The following is a 15,423-nucleotide window of genomic DNA, read 5'->3' as shown; positions in this document are numbered from 1 at the left end:
AGCAGCAGCAGCAGGGTGGAGTAGATGTTGACATTGATCCAAAGTTTTAGAAATTTCAAGGGTCCATTTATTACTTTATTAAGAACAAATCTTTCACAAATTGATCAGCACAGCCAGCTTTGGCAGAACTAATGGCTGGAAAGATCAGAGTTTGAAAAGTTACTTTTGAGTTACAAAAATATTCCTGAACCAATATAACTGTTAGCTATGACAGCTAGGGAATTCTGGGACTTTGAACTTTACCAAACTCTGGGAAAGAGATTACATGGTTGTGTACATCCAAATGCAATAACACTAATCTGATGTTTGGGACATTCTTTTATACCTACAGAATTTGATAAAGACCCTCATAATGGACACTCATGAGGAAAAGAAATACTATTTCTGATGCCCAATGGAATGATTCTATAATACTTAGAAGACAAAACAAAATTATGCATATACACCGCTTAAGTAACACAGCTCTGACCCAAAATGCTTTGGAACTCCATTAGGCACGTTCCAAACAAGTATTCTCTCATTCATTAGAGTAGAGAAAAAGTCTCTGTGTGTACAGCCTCGGTATGAAAGACAGTGCAGCTTCCCATGTCTGTATAACAATGGCTTGTAGATTCTCCAGGTATTCTCAAAATTACCAATCCAGCTATACACATAATAAAATGTGGTTATTAAGATGCATAATCCTAATACAATTCCTAAGGGGGAGAAATATGTGGTCACCCAGGTATTGTTGGACTACAAACCCCATAATCCCATACCATTCTGGTTGTTCTGGCTAAGGATGATGGGAATGACTCATCCATCAGGAGAGCCACATATTCCCCACCCCTGTTGTAATGTATTGTACATTTACAATACTGTAAATAAGGGAAAGAGTGGATAAAGAATCTGGAAGTTCAGCCACAACTTGGCTAACCAAGCATTTCTTTTAAAGGAATGTGACACACTGAATTTAAAATAATGAACTCCTTGTTTTAGGCAGCTGTCTCCCACTTTCATTTAAATTAAAAGCTAATCATTGTTGATCATGTAGCTACTACTCTTTTTCTTTAAGTGCCACCAAGCCACCAGAGTTCACTGCAAAGGAAGTCCTTAGGACAAGTGTTGCCCATTCAATGATATGTTAATCCCATTTAGACACTGACCAAAATTCTCATGGCCTTTCATAAACAGTCAACATCAATGGAGGAAGATAAAAAATGACTTGAATGAAATTCATAGGCAAAATAGGAAATAAAACTCTTTAAAGTAAACCATGTAAGGCTCTGATCTTGTAAACCCTCACTCATGGCAGCAGTCCCATAAGCTGCAAGCAAACTACTGATATGAATTTTAAAAAATAAAAAAGCTGGATAGTTTGCCCTGCAACGGTTAGTGCTGTGCCATTTGCATTATATCATTCAATGATAAAACTCTTCTCTTGAGCTGACTGAACTCATTGTAATGCTAACACTGACATGGGCACAGACTAGATTCACTTGTGTTCCATGAACCATTCTGTGTGAGACAAATGCAAGCAGGCATACTCAGTCCTGTCTATTGGCTGCTATTAAATTAATCAATCCAGGTGATTTTGGACTGCCTCTTTTATGACCCATCATCATTGGATGTACATGCTAGGGCTGATGGGAGCAGCAATCCAACTACATCTGCAGACCAGAAATGACCCATCTTTCCCCTTTACTTGGTTCAGTTTAACACATCTATTAAAATGTTCACATATTTTAACACATGGCATACCTTCACTGGTACATGGCATACCTTCACTGTAAATGCAAATATAACAATGGACCCCGCTTCCTAGCAGCAATGCACATGACCAGAGCAGGTCAAAAATGGCAGAATGCTGTGCTCATCTAAATTGCAACTGAGTAGCAATATGTATTAGCAAAGCCAAACACTGACAGCAGTTCTGCCTCCACAAGACACTTCTTTAGGCAGAATTTTTAATCATGTGTTTTTCCAGATATTGTTGGACTGCAACTCCCAGGCAGTGTAGCAAGTGATGAGGAAAGCTGGGAACTGTTCAACAATATCTGGTGTGCTGCATGTTTCCCACTCTTTTCTTTAAGAATGCTCAGTGGGGGCAGGTTGACAATATTTAGGCTAGGTTTCAGTGTGACCCTAGACAGGAGCACAGAACACAGTTCTTAAAAATCAATTACTGTATTCTACTTGGCTGAAGACCAAGTATACAAAGTGGTTTCTAGTAGTGAACTCCAGGGCATGATGATTTCAGTGGTGCAAGGACTCTTTATATAAGTGCATTTCCTCCTCTAGGTTTACGGTCTGCACAAATACCTCAGCTCATAGGCTAAATGGGTTGTAAATACAAAAATCATTTAATTGGAAGTGCAACATCCAGCAAATGAGGATGACATATGGATTGGCATGCACACACATCTCCATCTGGATGGAATCTAGTGTCTCCACAAATATGTATAGAAACACGTTCCAACCTTCTGTGCTTATGGTTTTCTCTAAAATTGTGGAAGAAGGAATTTAAAATGAACAAAGCTTTGTATTTCTCATTAATTTCCCAGAATTAAATATAAGCAGATAATGGTGTTTCTTTAAAGTAATTAAGATTTCAGGTCATGTTTATTCAACAAACAGTAAAATAACTAAACTGTATAATTACAATAAAGAAGACCAGCAATTGTATCATTGACATCCTTTAACAAAAACAAGTTTCTATTTCTTTAAATATATCCCCCAAAAGATAAAAGAATTTTAGATTACTGAAATATTCACAACAGTTGTTTTTTGTTAATACAAGATTATTCTTTTACCTCTTCTTAAGGCTAAATTATGATAATCAGAAAAATAAAAATAGAGTTAGAAAGTTTAATATCACTCTCTATTTCTGCAGAAATGTTTGAACAAAATATGTGTATTATACTGATATATGACTTGCAATGGCTTCTCAGCAAGTACTGCAAAACCACATACATTTATAAACATGGAAGAGAATGCTAAAACATTAAAACATTGGTAACTGTCTATAAACATGAATTTCACTCTCTGGGAAGACATTCATCACGTGTCAACAGCCTGCTCCTGTTATTTCGAACCATATAACTGAAAAATAATGGGAATAAACTAATCAAGGCCAAAAATCACCTGGAAGTTCTTCAGTGAACTTCTCTGCTCTGAGGTCTTTCCCATGTGCTAGAGATGTCTATGTACAAGGTGTAGGTTACACAGTGCAGCTTAGGAAATCCCTGACTTTTTCTATCTGCCTACCTCTCACATGTTTCTAGAATGGGCCCATACCTTGCCAGAAACAACAGCTCTCCACTCTGCTCTAGCAATCGTCACCATAAGCCATAGTTTGGCATTGATTTTGGTCAGGATGAAGCCCTATCTTCACCCTACTTATCAGTGGCATAAAAGGACCAAATACTATTGTACAGACCTCACTGTTTACAAATGGACCTTGGACAGGAGAACTTCCTGATGGATTATCCCTTAGATTTGAGAAATAAGAAAAATGGTTTCATTTTACTTGGGTCCAGCTGAAGTAACTGGAAAGGAAAATGAAGGTGGAAACAAAGGAATCCAATCTGGATGTTTTACAGGCAAATTACGTTCCATCTCTTTTAAAACACAGCCGTGTTCAAAAGACTTTTGAGTCTGGAATGTAGTTCTGCATCAAGTATTTCACAAAGCTCCTAAGTATCACAAGAAGCTTCCTTTAAAAGTAGAAAATAATAACAATCATAATAACAATACAATATGATCATGAGGATGATGAGAATGATCCAGAACTATTTTTATCAGAGTGCCTCAACTTCTAGAACTGTAATCTTAGATCAGCAACAGAGGAGGATAGGGAACAGATCCACTTCCTTTTTCTTTTTGCTTTGTACAGGTCCTTTTGTTAAAGCATATACAAGGATTCTGCTGAACGTGACAGCAAGGAGAATGAGAGTGCATTTGCCATCAGCATGAGAAGTGTGCTTGGCCTGATGCTGATACGAAGAGATGAACTGTCAGCAGATATGTGACTGGTGGAACCTCCTGCCACGGTTTCTTTTCCAATTGTGTTCTGCAAGACAGAATAACTACCTTTGGTTACCACATATTCATTAGCATGTCCTGATATACTTCAGTTAGTTTACAACAAACTCTTATCTTACTTTGGCTGCAAGCTACCTTTTTCACTCAAGAATGGCAGGGTTACCAGACTGATAATGAGAACTTCTTGCAATTAATATAGTGTGTGTGTTTTCAAACTACTTTCAAGTGACAAAACAGGGCATACACAAGGCAATTAATACAACAACAACAACAACATAATAATAATAATAATAATAATAATAATAATAATAATAATAATTTTGTTCGTTTGTTTCCCACTTTTCTCTCATATGAGATCCAAAGATGCTTACACTGTATGTTAAAACAATATAGTTTAACAATCTGTAATACAATAATTTAAAAAGTACTAGACCACATTAAGATTCAATCCTTTATGTAGCAACTATGCTCCACTGAACTCAACAGGAACTAGATATCCAATATAGGACTGTGCAGTTAAAAATATTTCTGTATTTTGAAAAAAGCCTCATTGCTCCACTGTAATCAAGTTTCAGTGAACATTAACTTTTAAATAAGACTTTGTAGATAGCCTGCAAAATGAGAGTTACTCAAACCAAATTGGTAAGGCCATGTAGATAGACCAATAAGTAAAGGCAGAATAGATCTTGGCTGAGAGAAGAATGGCACTATTGAAACAAGGAAGAATCGTAAGAGGAAATTGCATTTTGAGTGCTGCACAAATCCTAGTTATGCCAGAGATGCACATATTATTAATGTCCATAAATTAGAACTTTCAGGCTCCTATCCCCAATTTCTCTTGGATAAGGAAAGGCTATGCCTGAGAACAGAAGGGCAATAGGCTCCTATCAAAATTGGAGTGTTTGAATTAGCCACAAGTGCCCCTCTTATCAGACAGTAGTCACTTATTTTCTGTTATATCTATTTATAATCCAAATATGAATTATGATATTATGGATTGCACAGAATTAAAGAATTGATCCAACTCTTCTGAAATGGGAACATCTGTGATGTTGAGTCAAAAATGCTTAGCTGGTTTATGGATGTCTGTTAGAAGAACAGCCTAAGGAGGAAGGCTAAAATTTCTAGGAGAGAGCATAAGATGTTGAATCTGCAATCAGTGTTATGCCTTCCATGGTTTAAGTAACTGTCATTTCATTTATCCCAGATCAGTATTTTGTCAGGCATAAAATCTGATCTGCTCTGTTTAAGAGTCTTACTAAAAACCATATGATTACCTTTTGTTGCAGATTCCAAACTAATTATGCTGCATAGATGAAGAGTAATTATGTGGCCTGCAAAATCATGTGCTCCATAAAAAATAAAATGTAATTACCTTTCTGGTATGTAGTTGAAGGTGAGTGGCTATTCTGGCAAAGGATCTGACCTTCCTAAGCTACTATGCCCATTCCAGTATATAATTAAAGTAAATTCTTCCAGCAAATCTGCATAAAACTGAAACTGTCCACATTAGAGACAAAAGTAAGGCTAAAAGGACATAGTGGTCTTGTACACCTAATGCTGGTACTGCAGCCACAAGGTTATGTGTTCAAGCCGTTGACTCAGCCTTCCATCCTTTCGTAGGTCAGTAAAATGAGTACTTAGTTTGTTGGGGGCAATTAGCTTACAGACTGTAAACCACTTAGACAATGCTGAATTCACTGATTAGTGGTATAGAAATGTACATGCTATTGCTGTTGCTACACCATCATATAAAACCTTCACTTCATATACCCAATTCACACCTGCCCTGAAAAAGGTACCCAATTCACTTGTCCAAACTCAACACACAAACACAATACATTCATACACCTCAGCAGTCTAGTGTAGCATCCTTATTTTGACCTGACCATCTTCTTCATACACTATATGCCACTCAAACTCCGTCTATGAGGAAAGAAGGGGCTATAAACGGTTGCTTCATATCATAAGCTGTGTTCTAGTTAGCTCTTATCAGATGATGAGATGAGAGCAATGAAGTACACAAGAATCCACTATAGCCCTGGGGACATCTGGCTCTATATGCTACATTAATCTCTATTCCAGCTCTTGGGAAGAAGCTGAGGCAAAGGAAACACTGCCTATCTTGGCAGGGCTGGCAGATTAATCATTAAGAGGGACTGAGCCTGGGGCTGCCATGGCTATAGAAACTTACAGAAATACAGGATGAAGTGCAGAGCTTATTTTCCCATGCTGTGCAGGATGGAAACTTAAAGCCAGCCTTCAGCTCGGTGCCCTCCAGTTGTTTTGGACCACAACTCCCATTAACCCCAGCCATTGTGGTCAAGTAGACAAAGATGACAGAAGCTGTAGTCCAAACCATCTGGATGGTATCAGGCTGGGAGTCTGCTAAATTCAAAACAGAAGTCTTATTTGAATAATTTCTGAGGAATGGTTCTGAGATGATACAAAAATTTATAGCAGAACACAATTCCCACAACAAAGGGCGAATTCTTACCCCAGTCACACAAAGTTCCGTCATTACAGATTCATTGAAGCTCTGCTTTGGTACCTGGAGAAAAATTAGAAAAGTTACTGCACAGCTCTGTTTTGCCAGTGATACCAGAAATGACATTGCTGATCAGTCTGAATAAGAGAATGCCCAAATCACTTTCCTGGAATAGTTCTACTGAGATAAACTGGACTACTCTTGAAAAATTATCCATTCATTGTAGATACATTATAGACACATATTCTCTTTGAGAATGATATATCCAGTCAAATGGTGAATGGTTTTGTCACTTACTTACTCACCTGGATAGAGCATGAGGCTTTAACTTTTCTCATGCTATTAATTATTTGAACAGATCTGTGTAATGTACAACATAAATGCTATACCTTGTGTATAAATGCAACTTTTAAGAGATTATTATTTTTTTGCTACAAATTTCAATCCAGGTACAAAGATGTCAAACTTGGAAGCAGAGAAAATAGGACAAAGACATGTGACTTGCTACTACAGTTTCTGTTTTATCTTCTTCTTTTTTTCTATTGTGTGATGACTGTAAATCAGGGGTAGGCAAAGTGAATGGGGCTGGGTTACATGTGGCTTCCAAGGCTGTTTTTTTAACTTCTGTCTCCACATTAAAACTCGCCCAAATCAAGGTGCCTGCTACTCACAGTCAGCCAATCTATTTTGGCATAAGAGACAGAAGGTCCATGAGCCAGTTACTTTGTCTGCTTTCAGAGCTTAACCATTAGCAACAGATGGGGTCAGTGCATGGAGACCCAAGTGGTCTATTTTCTTGGTACAGAAGACCATTTCACATTACACACTGGTTGGCTGCAAAGAACACTATGTTTCTTGCAATCCCACTACTTCCAATCATGATCTGGCCTTCCATCAATGCAGCCTTGGTAAACAGAATCACCTTCTCTGCCTCCTGCTGGCCCTTTACAAGTCTTCAAAAAAAAAAAAAAAGCAAACATTTCTATAGCTACTAAGAAGGTATTAAAACGTTAATTTCTAATTTGACAAGGTAGAGAGAGCATTCTTCCATTTAATATAGTTATATGGCAATGGAAGTATTTCATTTTAGATTTTGAAATGGCTAAGCATTATCCATTCATGGAACAACAGTTAATTTCAGGAAAAACAAAACTACATAATTTCAGCCTTATGTCTAAAGTGAATCATGACAAGGATTTCAGGAAAAATACTAGACTCTTGTTTTTCAACTATAAAAGAATAACTTTCAAAGTTAGATGAAGGGAATGAAGACCTATTCTTCTTTACATTGTAAAAGTAAAAAAAATTGTGCATGCATGGTGGTGGAGGGTTTAACTTCCAGACGGAGATGCTACATGCCAAGTTTCAAATTGGTAGAGTACATTTTACTGCTGAGCTATAAACCTGTAAAAAGGGTTTATAATGGGAAATCTGGCATAGGCTGTTGCACTATAATGTATCAGTGTATCACTAAATCACAGGTAATGGCAAAAATATATAAAGCTCTGTGCAAAAAGCATGATACCTAGTAATTATATAGTAAGGGACAAATGCTCCCCCCCCCCCATCGTACAGAGTCTTGGACAAAGAGAAACTGATATAATTCAGGTGCAAGGAAAATTAATGCCTCAGTATAAACTGATATTAAGCTAATGCATTTATGTGCTGATTAGAAGATCAAGGCATAATGTGCTTACATTTATTCATAGAAGGATTTCAAAAGTGAGGAATTACATAGACTACAAAAACAAATTTTCCACACAGAAAAGATTTTGTTATTGAATTTTGATGGCCAAATGTCATATTCAGTGAACATTGGCAACTTCTAAGCCACATTTAGAAAAGTCCTTTTCTTTTAATTATAGGATAAATGACAACCAGGAAGACCTCCTCAGACCTAGTGTACGGATGTAAATCTTCACAGATTTCATTCTCATAGGCAATAATAATTTTACCAGTTTTCTCCCTCTTGTGAGAAAGACCTTATAAACTGCAACTATAAGCAATTTGTGACATAGTCTACAACAACTCCCTTCCACATTTTTGTTCAGAACAGTGGTATTTAAACTTTTTACTCTTGGGACCCCTTTTAAAACTACATGCAGTTGATGTAGTATATTAATCATTTTTTTGTTTATTTAGTGTGCTTATTTTCATAAGCACATTCATGTATATTCATATTTCAAATTAGAACAGTTTTATTTAAGCAAATTCAATACAGTGGAGCCTTTCCTTACGCAGGAGATCCGTTCCGAACCCCCCTGCATAAGGCAAATTCTGCGTAAGCTCGAGCCCCATTCAGTAGGTGGCACAGCACCATTCATTCAATTACAGTGCAACTTCCGTGTAAATCAGAAGCTGCATATGGTGCGCCCGTGTATGGACAGGTGTGTAAAATTACACATACAAAGTTTGGGAAGAGGAGGAGGAGGAAGGATCAGGGTCTCCAAGCCTTGTGGCCCCCCCCTTGAGCCCTTCCCCTCCCTGGTGATCTGGCCCTACCATTTGAGAACTACTGGTTCTGAAAATGGCATTTTTGGAACATAAAAGATTAATTGCTGAGCAGAAATGTTATTTTATGCCAGGGAATTTGTTTTCTGAGCAAAACATAGGCTGGTTACAGACTGCCGAAAAGCGGCGGCCTGCACCCGCCCCTTTCCCAGCTGGATCGGGGCCTCAGTGGCCAGAGCGGCAGCCACTGAGGCCCTGATCCACCACTTTCCAGGCTGCGGGGAAGCAGCAAAAGGCCCCTTCCCCGTAGCCTGGAAAGGGGTGTCCTTGGGGCTTCAAGCCCCAAGGACACCCCGCGGTGGCGGGGAGGAGGAGAAAGGGGCCGCTTGGCCCCTTTCTCCTCTGCATCGCTGGGCGCAGCCGTCTGAAGGCTGTGCCCAGCGACGCAAACGGCAAAAGGAGCTCCATTTCGGAGCTCCTTTTGCGGATGGGGAAGGGGCGCACTATGTGTCCTGGCGCAGCGTGACGACATCATGTCCGCGCCACCCCATATAGAGGCAGCGCGGTTGTGATGTTGTAATGGCGGCGGCCATGTAGAACGGCCGCTGCCATTTTGTGTGTGCTCCGCGCGTGCTAGGGTTGGGACCATCCGGAAAGGACTACCCTTTCTAACCCTAGCACGTGCGGAGCACACACTTTTAGGCCCGTTTGTAACGGGCCATACACACAATTTTATGTGAAGAATAAGTTCCAAATGCAAAGTCTCATCTGTCTAAGATTCTCCTTGCCAGGGTTTCCCAATGTCTATAAAAATATTTTTCCACCATGAATTCAGAAGTATAAGAGAACAACTGCACATTGCTACTTTCCCCAATCTGAGAAAGGTGCTGAAGAGAACAGTAACAGAGCAATGTCAGACATTTCTGAGTGAAATGTCTAGATCAGGGTGGACAATTTTCCCCAGGTCACTACACTTCCTAACTGCTACCAAAATTCACTAATAGATCCCACCACCCAATTTCTATGCAATATCATAGAAAACCCAGACATTTAAAGCAAGCAATGAGGCAATTTCCGACCATACTTCAGCAGCACAGTTTGGTCAATAAACCTCCAAGACACATAAATGGCCTTTGGAATCACAAGCAGCCTTTTATTTCCCAGATCTAAGTCCATTTCAATCTTAGATTTGGGACAAAATCATTCTTGCCTAGATTATTAGATGACCTGCTCAAACTTTATAAGTCACACTATTTTGGATGAAAGAATGTGTTTTAGTGTTGTGTCTTGTTCAGAAGACAAAATGGTGAGATAAGAGTAAGAGCAAAGCAGGATATTTTGAAGACAAATAGAACCTTAGAATCACAAAGCTGGAAGGGACCACAAGGGCCATCCAGTCAAATTCTGCTATGCAGGAAAACATAAGTAAATAATTCCTGAAAAATGCCCATCTAACTTCTGTTTAAAGATCTCCAAAGAAGGTGAGTACATTCACATCCTATTTCATGACTCCTGTGCCCCTCCCTCACTTTCCCAAGTTGTGCTGAAGGGTTTCCTAGCCTTCTTGAGCAGATTTGAGAGAGCGAGAGAGAGAGAGCGCGTGTAACAGAGGACTAGGAATCCATTCCATCAGTGGCATCTATTCTATTGCCCTAAAAACCAAATCAAGTATTGGTTACATTACACCGATCTCCAGTAACCCTACAACTTTGCCTCAAAGCTATGTAGTGCCAGGAAAAAATTATACCAGAAAAATAAATAAATGCAGAATTACTATTTGTTTGACTAGTAGTCTCCCTGAGCTTTTCAGCAGATGCTCGGCAGCATGGCATGCCGATTCCAGTGAAACTAATGGCAGCTTAGTATTGATTGAATGGTTTGCATCTCCTAATGTAAAATTGAGCTACAGCCCCCCTGGAAACTTTTTGTGGTGGGGGAGGGGTGTTTTCACATAAAAGCTTTTACATTAGAAAACAAATAAATTGCCTTCTGGATTGAAAATCATCATACTTTAAAAACAGCCACTATGGTGAATGCATAATTAGTTAAACAGGATGAAAATAAGCCAAACAATCGAAAGTCGGTTCTGTTAAACTCTACTTGATTGTTGGTTTGTTAGACAATCAAAACAGTCAGTGTTAATACAATTTGTAAAGCCTATTTATCACATTTCATCCACACAGTACTGAAGCAATGCCATACTGGAAGGAGACCTCATGCTATGTGAAGAGAGACTGCTTCAGTCATGAGCGACCTGTATATTGAAGCACTACAATATTCTGTGGCAAAAACTGTGTGCTGAGATTAATATATGAGCCCCTGCCACTCAAAGAAAATACATCATAGAACACTTTTTCCACCCATAATGACCAGTTTTAATAGAGCCAGTTTTGTTTGTACATTTGCTTATCTCTTTACTGTCTTAACTAAGACAACCAAGATTAATGTTTCTCCATAGGCACCTGGAGGCTAGTGCTAACCTTGTGAACCTAGAAGGAGCCCCTGTATTGATTTTCACAAAGAAGAGAAGGAAAATGAAGAGATCAACAAGTTAGGTCATTCAGTTCCCACTGAAATGTAGTGGATTCTTGCTGTGTAACATTTTCGCTGTGGATTCCAAATCAAGCCACCACCCATAACAGAACCAGTGGATCCTCTGTTTGCTCTCATCCAAAGGTTCTTTACAAATATAGTTCCCATGTGACTACAAGGTTAAGAAGTGTTTCTCCACCATTATTACTGTCTGCATTATTGCTGTAAAAAAGCATAGGGCCCTAAGTCAATTTTTTCTTTAAAAAGTAACATAAATAAAAGGTTCCTTTTAAAGTCCACCCCCTTTTGACACACAATTAAAACAAACGAGACTGTTTTGGGAGATAATCACATGCACCTGAAGGTCTGATGGTTTGAATGGATACTGAATGCTTCTTCTGAGGATGTTATAACTGAGCAAAATGATGACTTGCAAACATTATTTGAATGCCATTATCCAACCCATTTTATCACGTGCCAAACAAGAGCCTTCAGTTATTGGTCTTGGAGCTGGAAAAAGTGTTAGACACTACAGTACTTCAACAAACATCTAATTCAGTTTTAGGTTTTTGAGGACGGCTACCTGGACCAACTGGTCCCCAGAGCTGTTCTTCTGACTCATTCTTTCCTTTCAGTTACTGAGCATCACTTTGCCCTCTCCCAATTCACTGATAGTTTCCTTTCAGTTAATGTCCTAGAACATCCATCCTCAAATCCAATGTTCTCCTAGATATGTTGGAGATGATGGGAGTTGGAATCCAAGGAACATGTCTGGTGACTATCTGGGGAAGGCTATTCTACAAGGTACAGCTCCATCTAACCAAAGGGGTGGGGTGATGAATCACACTGGTCTGCTCTTGTGCTTTTCTCAGTAGCTTCATGTATACAAATTGGTTAACAGAGCTTTCCATGTCATGCTCGTATTCCAGCTTCTTTTTTTTAAAGGCAGCAGGTGGTTGAAGATTTGGAAATCCTGCAAGAAAGCTATGAAAAAGTTTTTTAAAAATTTCTATTTTGCTGAAGTATCTTCTGGCCAGCCACTTTGTTGAAATATTCATAAGCCAATAATGCTGCATAACCTCTTGTTCCTTTTCTGTCTTGATTACACAGATTTACTATGCAACAAAGCTGTTTTCTTAACAGCAGGACACAAACAATAAACAGCAAAATGCACCTGACTGTAAAAATGCAATCAGTTTAACTCTTATGTTCTTACTAAACACCAGTGGTATCTATCAGAATTGTCAATAGTATTTTCTTGTTAGCCCAGTGATCCAACAATACGTTGCAATACAAATTACTTTCAACTGGGAAAACAAGCAAAGTGCATATCAAAAGTAGATCTCACTAAAATAAGGATTTAATGCAGCATAAAACAATTCTGAATTCTGAAGAACTAAGTCTAGGTGCAATACTATTTAAGGTGCAAAGGCAATCAGCTTTGCAGTCTTTCACTATGAAGAAGCATGACTTTTACTTGTATGTTGAGTCAGCAATAAAGAAAATGCACAACGGGAGTGTGAAAACTAACTGTGGTCAATTTACCTAAGAATGTAGATTTACCTAGTTCTAAATCAGGGATATAGCTACAGGAAGAGCAAAATGAGAGCATTCCCCCCCAAATAAAAAACTGTCCGCCATGAATTTTTCCATCCCTCCTCAAATTTCATTGCAGAAATTTAAAATTGAAGGAGTAGATTTAAAATACACTTGAGGCATCCAAATCAAAGGTGCAGGCAAAGCTATCAAGGTAATGTGAACACAACAGACATTTTTATGTGCTTTAGGTGTGTACAATTTTCAGTGTCTCATTCTCTGTAATGGTAGAAATTTGGGGACTGAAAGAAAATTTCATTGGGAGGAAAGAAATCAGGGAGGGGGGGAATGTCTTCATTTTGTCAACCCTTGTAGCTTATACTCCTGTTTTAGGTCCTTTTGAACTAAGAATATTAATAAGATTACGCTGTAACACTGTTGCATGTCTAAAGTACGAGCCTGAAGAAGATTTATTCCTGATGTCAGCCATGCTTACATAGAAGGCTCATATTTCTTTCAGAGACCTACTGCAAAGTAATTATGCCTGTGTGACTACACACTTATTCAGAAAGAAGGCCTACTGATTAACTTCCAACCTGATGTAATTACAATCTGGATGTTATTGTCCCTTGTAGAAGCATTTATTCTTGACTCTTGTTTTCCTATACAAATCAGTCATGAAGTCTCTCGCATGAGTAGCTGTCAACTCACAATGTGAAGCCTGATATTAAACTCATGAAGAACATCAGCAGTTGGGATCCCCCTAGTTTTGTTCTGATCCTTTTGCCTGTTTCTCTGAGAGCACTGCAGAGCACATAGGGTAGCAGGACAGACAAAAGGATTAGGGGAAAAGACAGAAGAAGCTTCAGCTGTTTAATTTCCACTTCATTGTAGAAATCATTTCACTTCCATAACTGCTTGCAAGCTAATAAATCTGCCTCACCATTGGCTCTAGGGGGCAGTATCAGTGGGCACATGATGGGATCCACATGCTGTTCCCCTGTACAACAACTAAGAGGAGGTGGTACTATTTGATTCTACCATGTAATTTAGGGTCAGCAATGTTTCAACCCTTCAACGCATCTTGATGTTAGCAGATGACAGCAATTGTGAATAGCTGCACCTTCATCTGAGAACATGCCATACAATTTTATTTCTGTTCACTCAATACCACTATGTGTAGAAGTGTGTTTATGCATAGGCTTGTTTGTCCAATAGAAAAAATATGGCAGCATCTTGATCAGTAGCCAACTGGTGATCAGGTTAACGTCTGTATGCTGTTGGAGGAAGCTTCTCAGGCAGCAGCTGCAAATTATTCCTTGATGGGTATTTCTGGGAAATATTTGAAGCAGTGGCAATATTCTGTAACTGTTGATCAAAGATTCCCTAGGAAGCAGTAAATCCCAAGACCCTTGATCACCCAGTACTCTCAAAAGAAAGCTGCAGTAGTTTCAGCCCAATAAATAGTGCAAGTTGCAGCCTGTGGGTCCAAAGACAGTAAAGATGAGCTGATTTTGTTATTGTTTTTGCAACTGTTAATGGCTATGCCACTATCTTGGCCCTCTTTCTCTCAGCCTGCATCTGCATAATCCAGGTTTTCACCACTATAACTGCCATGGCTCAAAGCTATGGAATTCTGGAAATTGTGGTTTGTTGTAGCACCAGAGCTCTCTGAAGAGAAGGCTCACAATACGCACAAGACTACAATTCCAAGAATTCCCCAGTATTGAGCTGTGGCAGTTTAAGTGGTGCCAGCTTGGGTTATTTCTGCAGTGCAGATGCAGCCTCAGTTACCTATAGGGTACTCAGCTGCACCACAGTGACAATCAACTCTTAATGTTTATATAACACGTGAATGCCTTATGCTCTGAACAGCTTGACAAGTTCCTCACCAATCTAAGCGTTTCTGTGTTTCTTCATGCAGCTCCTGGATACTATAAAGAACTGTTTGAGACTCTTAAAAAACTAGCTATGGGGACAGTTTCTGCTCACTTCTTTTAGGTTTCCAGAACTTGGAATAAAAATAGACTAAATTATGAAAAGGCACATTAAAGTAAATTAAAAAAAATCAAATTATTACACTATTCAACTCTTGAGGTATCAGATTTATTCTATTTATCCCCCCTTTAAAAAAACAAATTTCTGGAATCCTACATTACTATCTACATTATGTAACTTTATTTATACTTAGTCACATAGCAGACACACTAAGAAACCCTGCTAGTAAATTGTGAAAATGCATAACAGGGCATTGACAAGAAAGCCTGATGTGGATCGGGGCCAATGTGATGCTTATAGGGATCAATGGAATTCAGATCCCACTGCACATCCCATTGATCACTGTGTTGGCTCTGTTATGCTGTAACTTAACAGCAGCCGTCTAATTGATATGG

At 38.8% G+C, this 15,423-nt stretch overlaps 1 protein-coding gene across 4 annotated transcripts in view; it reads right to left on the bottom strand.

Moving 5' to 3' along the window:
* Nucleotides 1-55: 55 nt before the first annotated feature.
* The window catches only part of GFRA1 (GDNF family receptor alpha 1), a 314,453-nt gene continuing 299,085 nt past the window's right edge, over nucleotides 56-15,423 (bottom strand). For all 4 annotated transcript variants that reach the window (XM_042458611.1, XM_042458610.1, XM_042458609.1 and 1 more), the window contains exons 9-10: nucleotides 6,521-6,574; nucleotides 56-4,051 (exon numbers count right to left, since the gene is read on the bottom strand). In XM_042458611.1, coding sequence (XP_042314545.1) covers nucleotides 3,884-4,051; nucleotides 6,521-6,574 — 222 coding nt within the window. In that variant the 3' untranslated portion in view covers nucleotides 56-3,883. The remainder of the gene's footprint in view (nucleotides 4,052-6,520; nucleotides 6,575-15,423) is intronic.

The sequence above is a fragment of the Sceloporus undulatus genome, chromosome 3 (genome assembly GCF_019175285.1).
Source record: "Sceloporus undulatus isolate JIND9_A2432 ecotype Alabama chromosome 3, SceUnd_v1.1, whole genome shotgun sequence".
Taxonomy (NCBI): domain Eukaryota; kingdom Metazoa; phylum Chordata; class Lepidosauria; order Squamata; family Phrynosomatidae; genus Sceloporus; species Sceloporus undulatus.
This window is presented reverse-complemented; position numbering and strand designations above follow the sequence as displayed.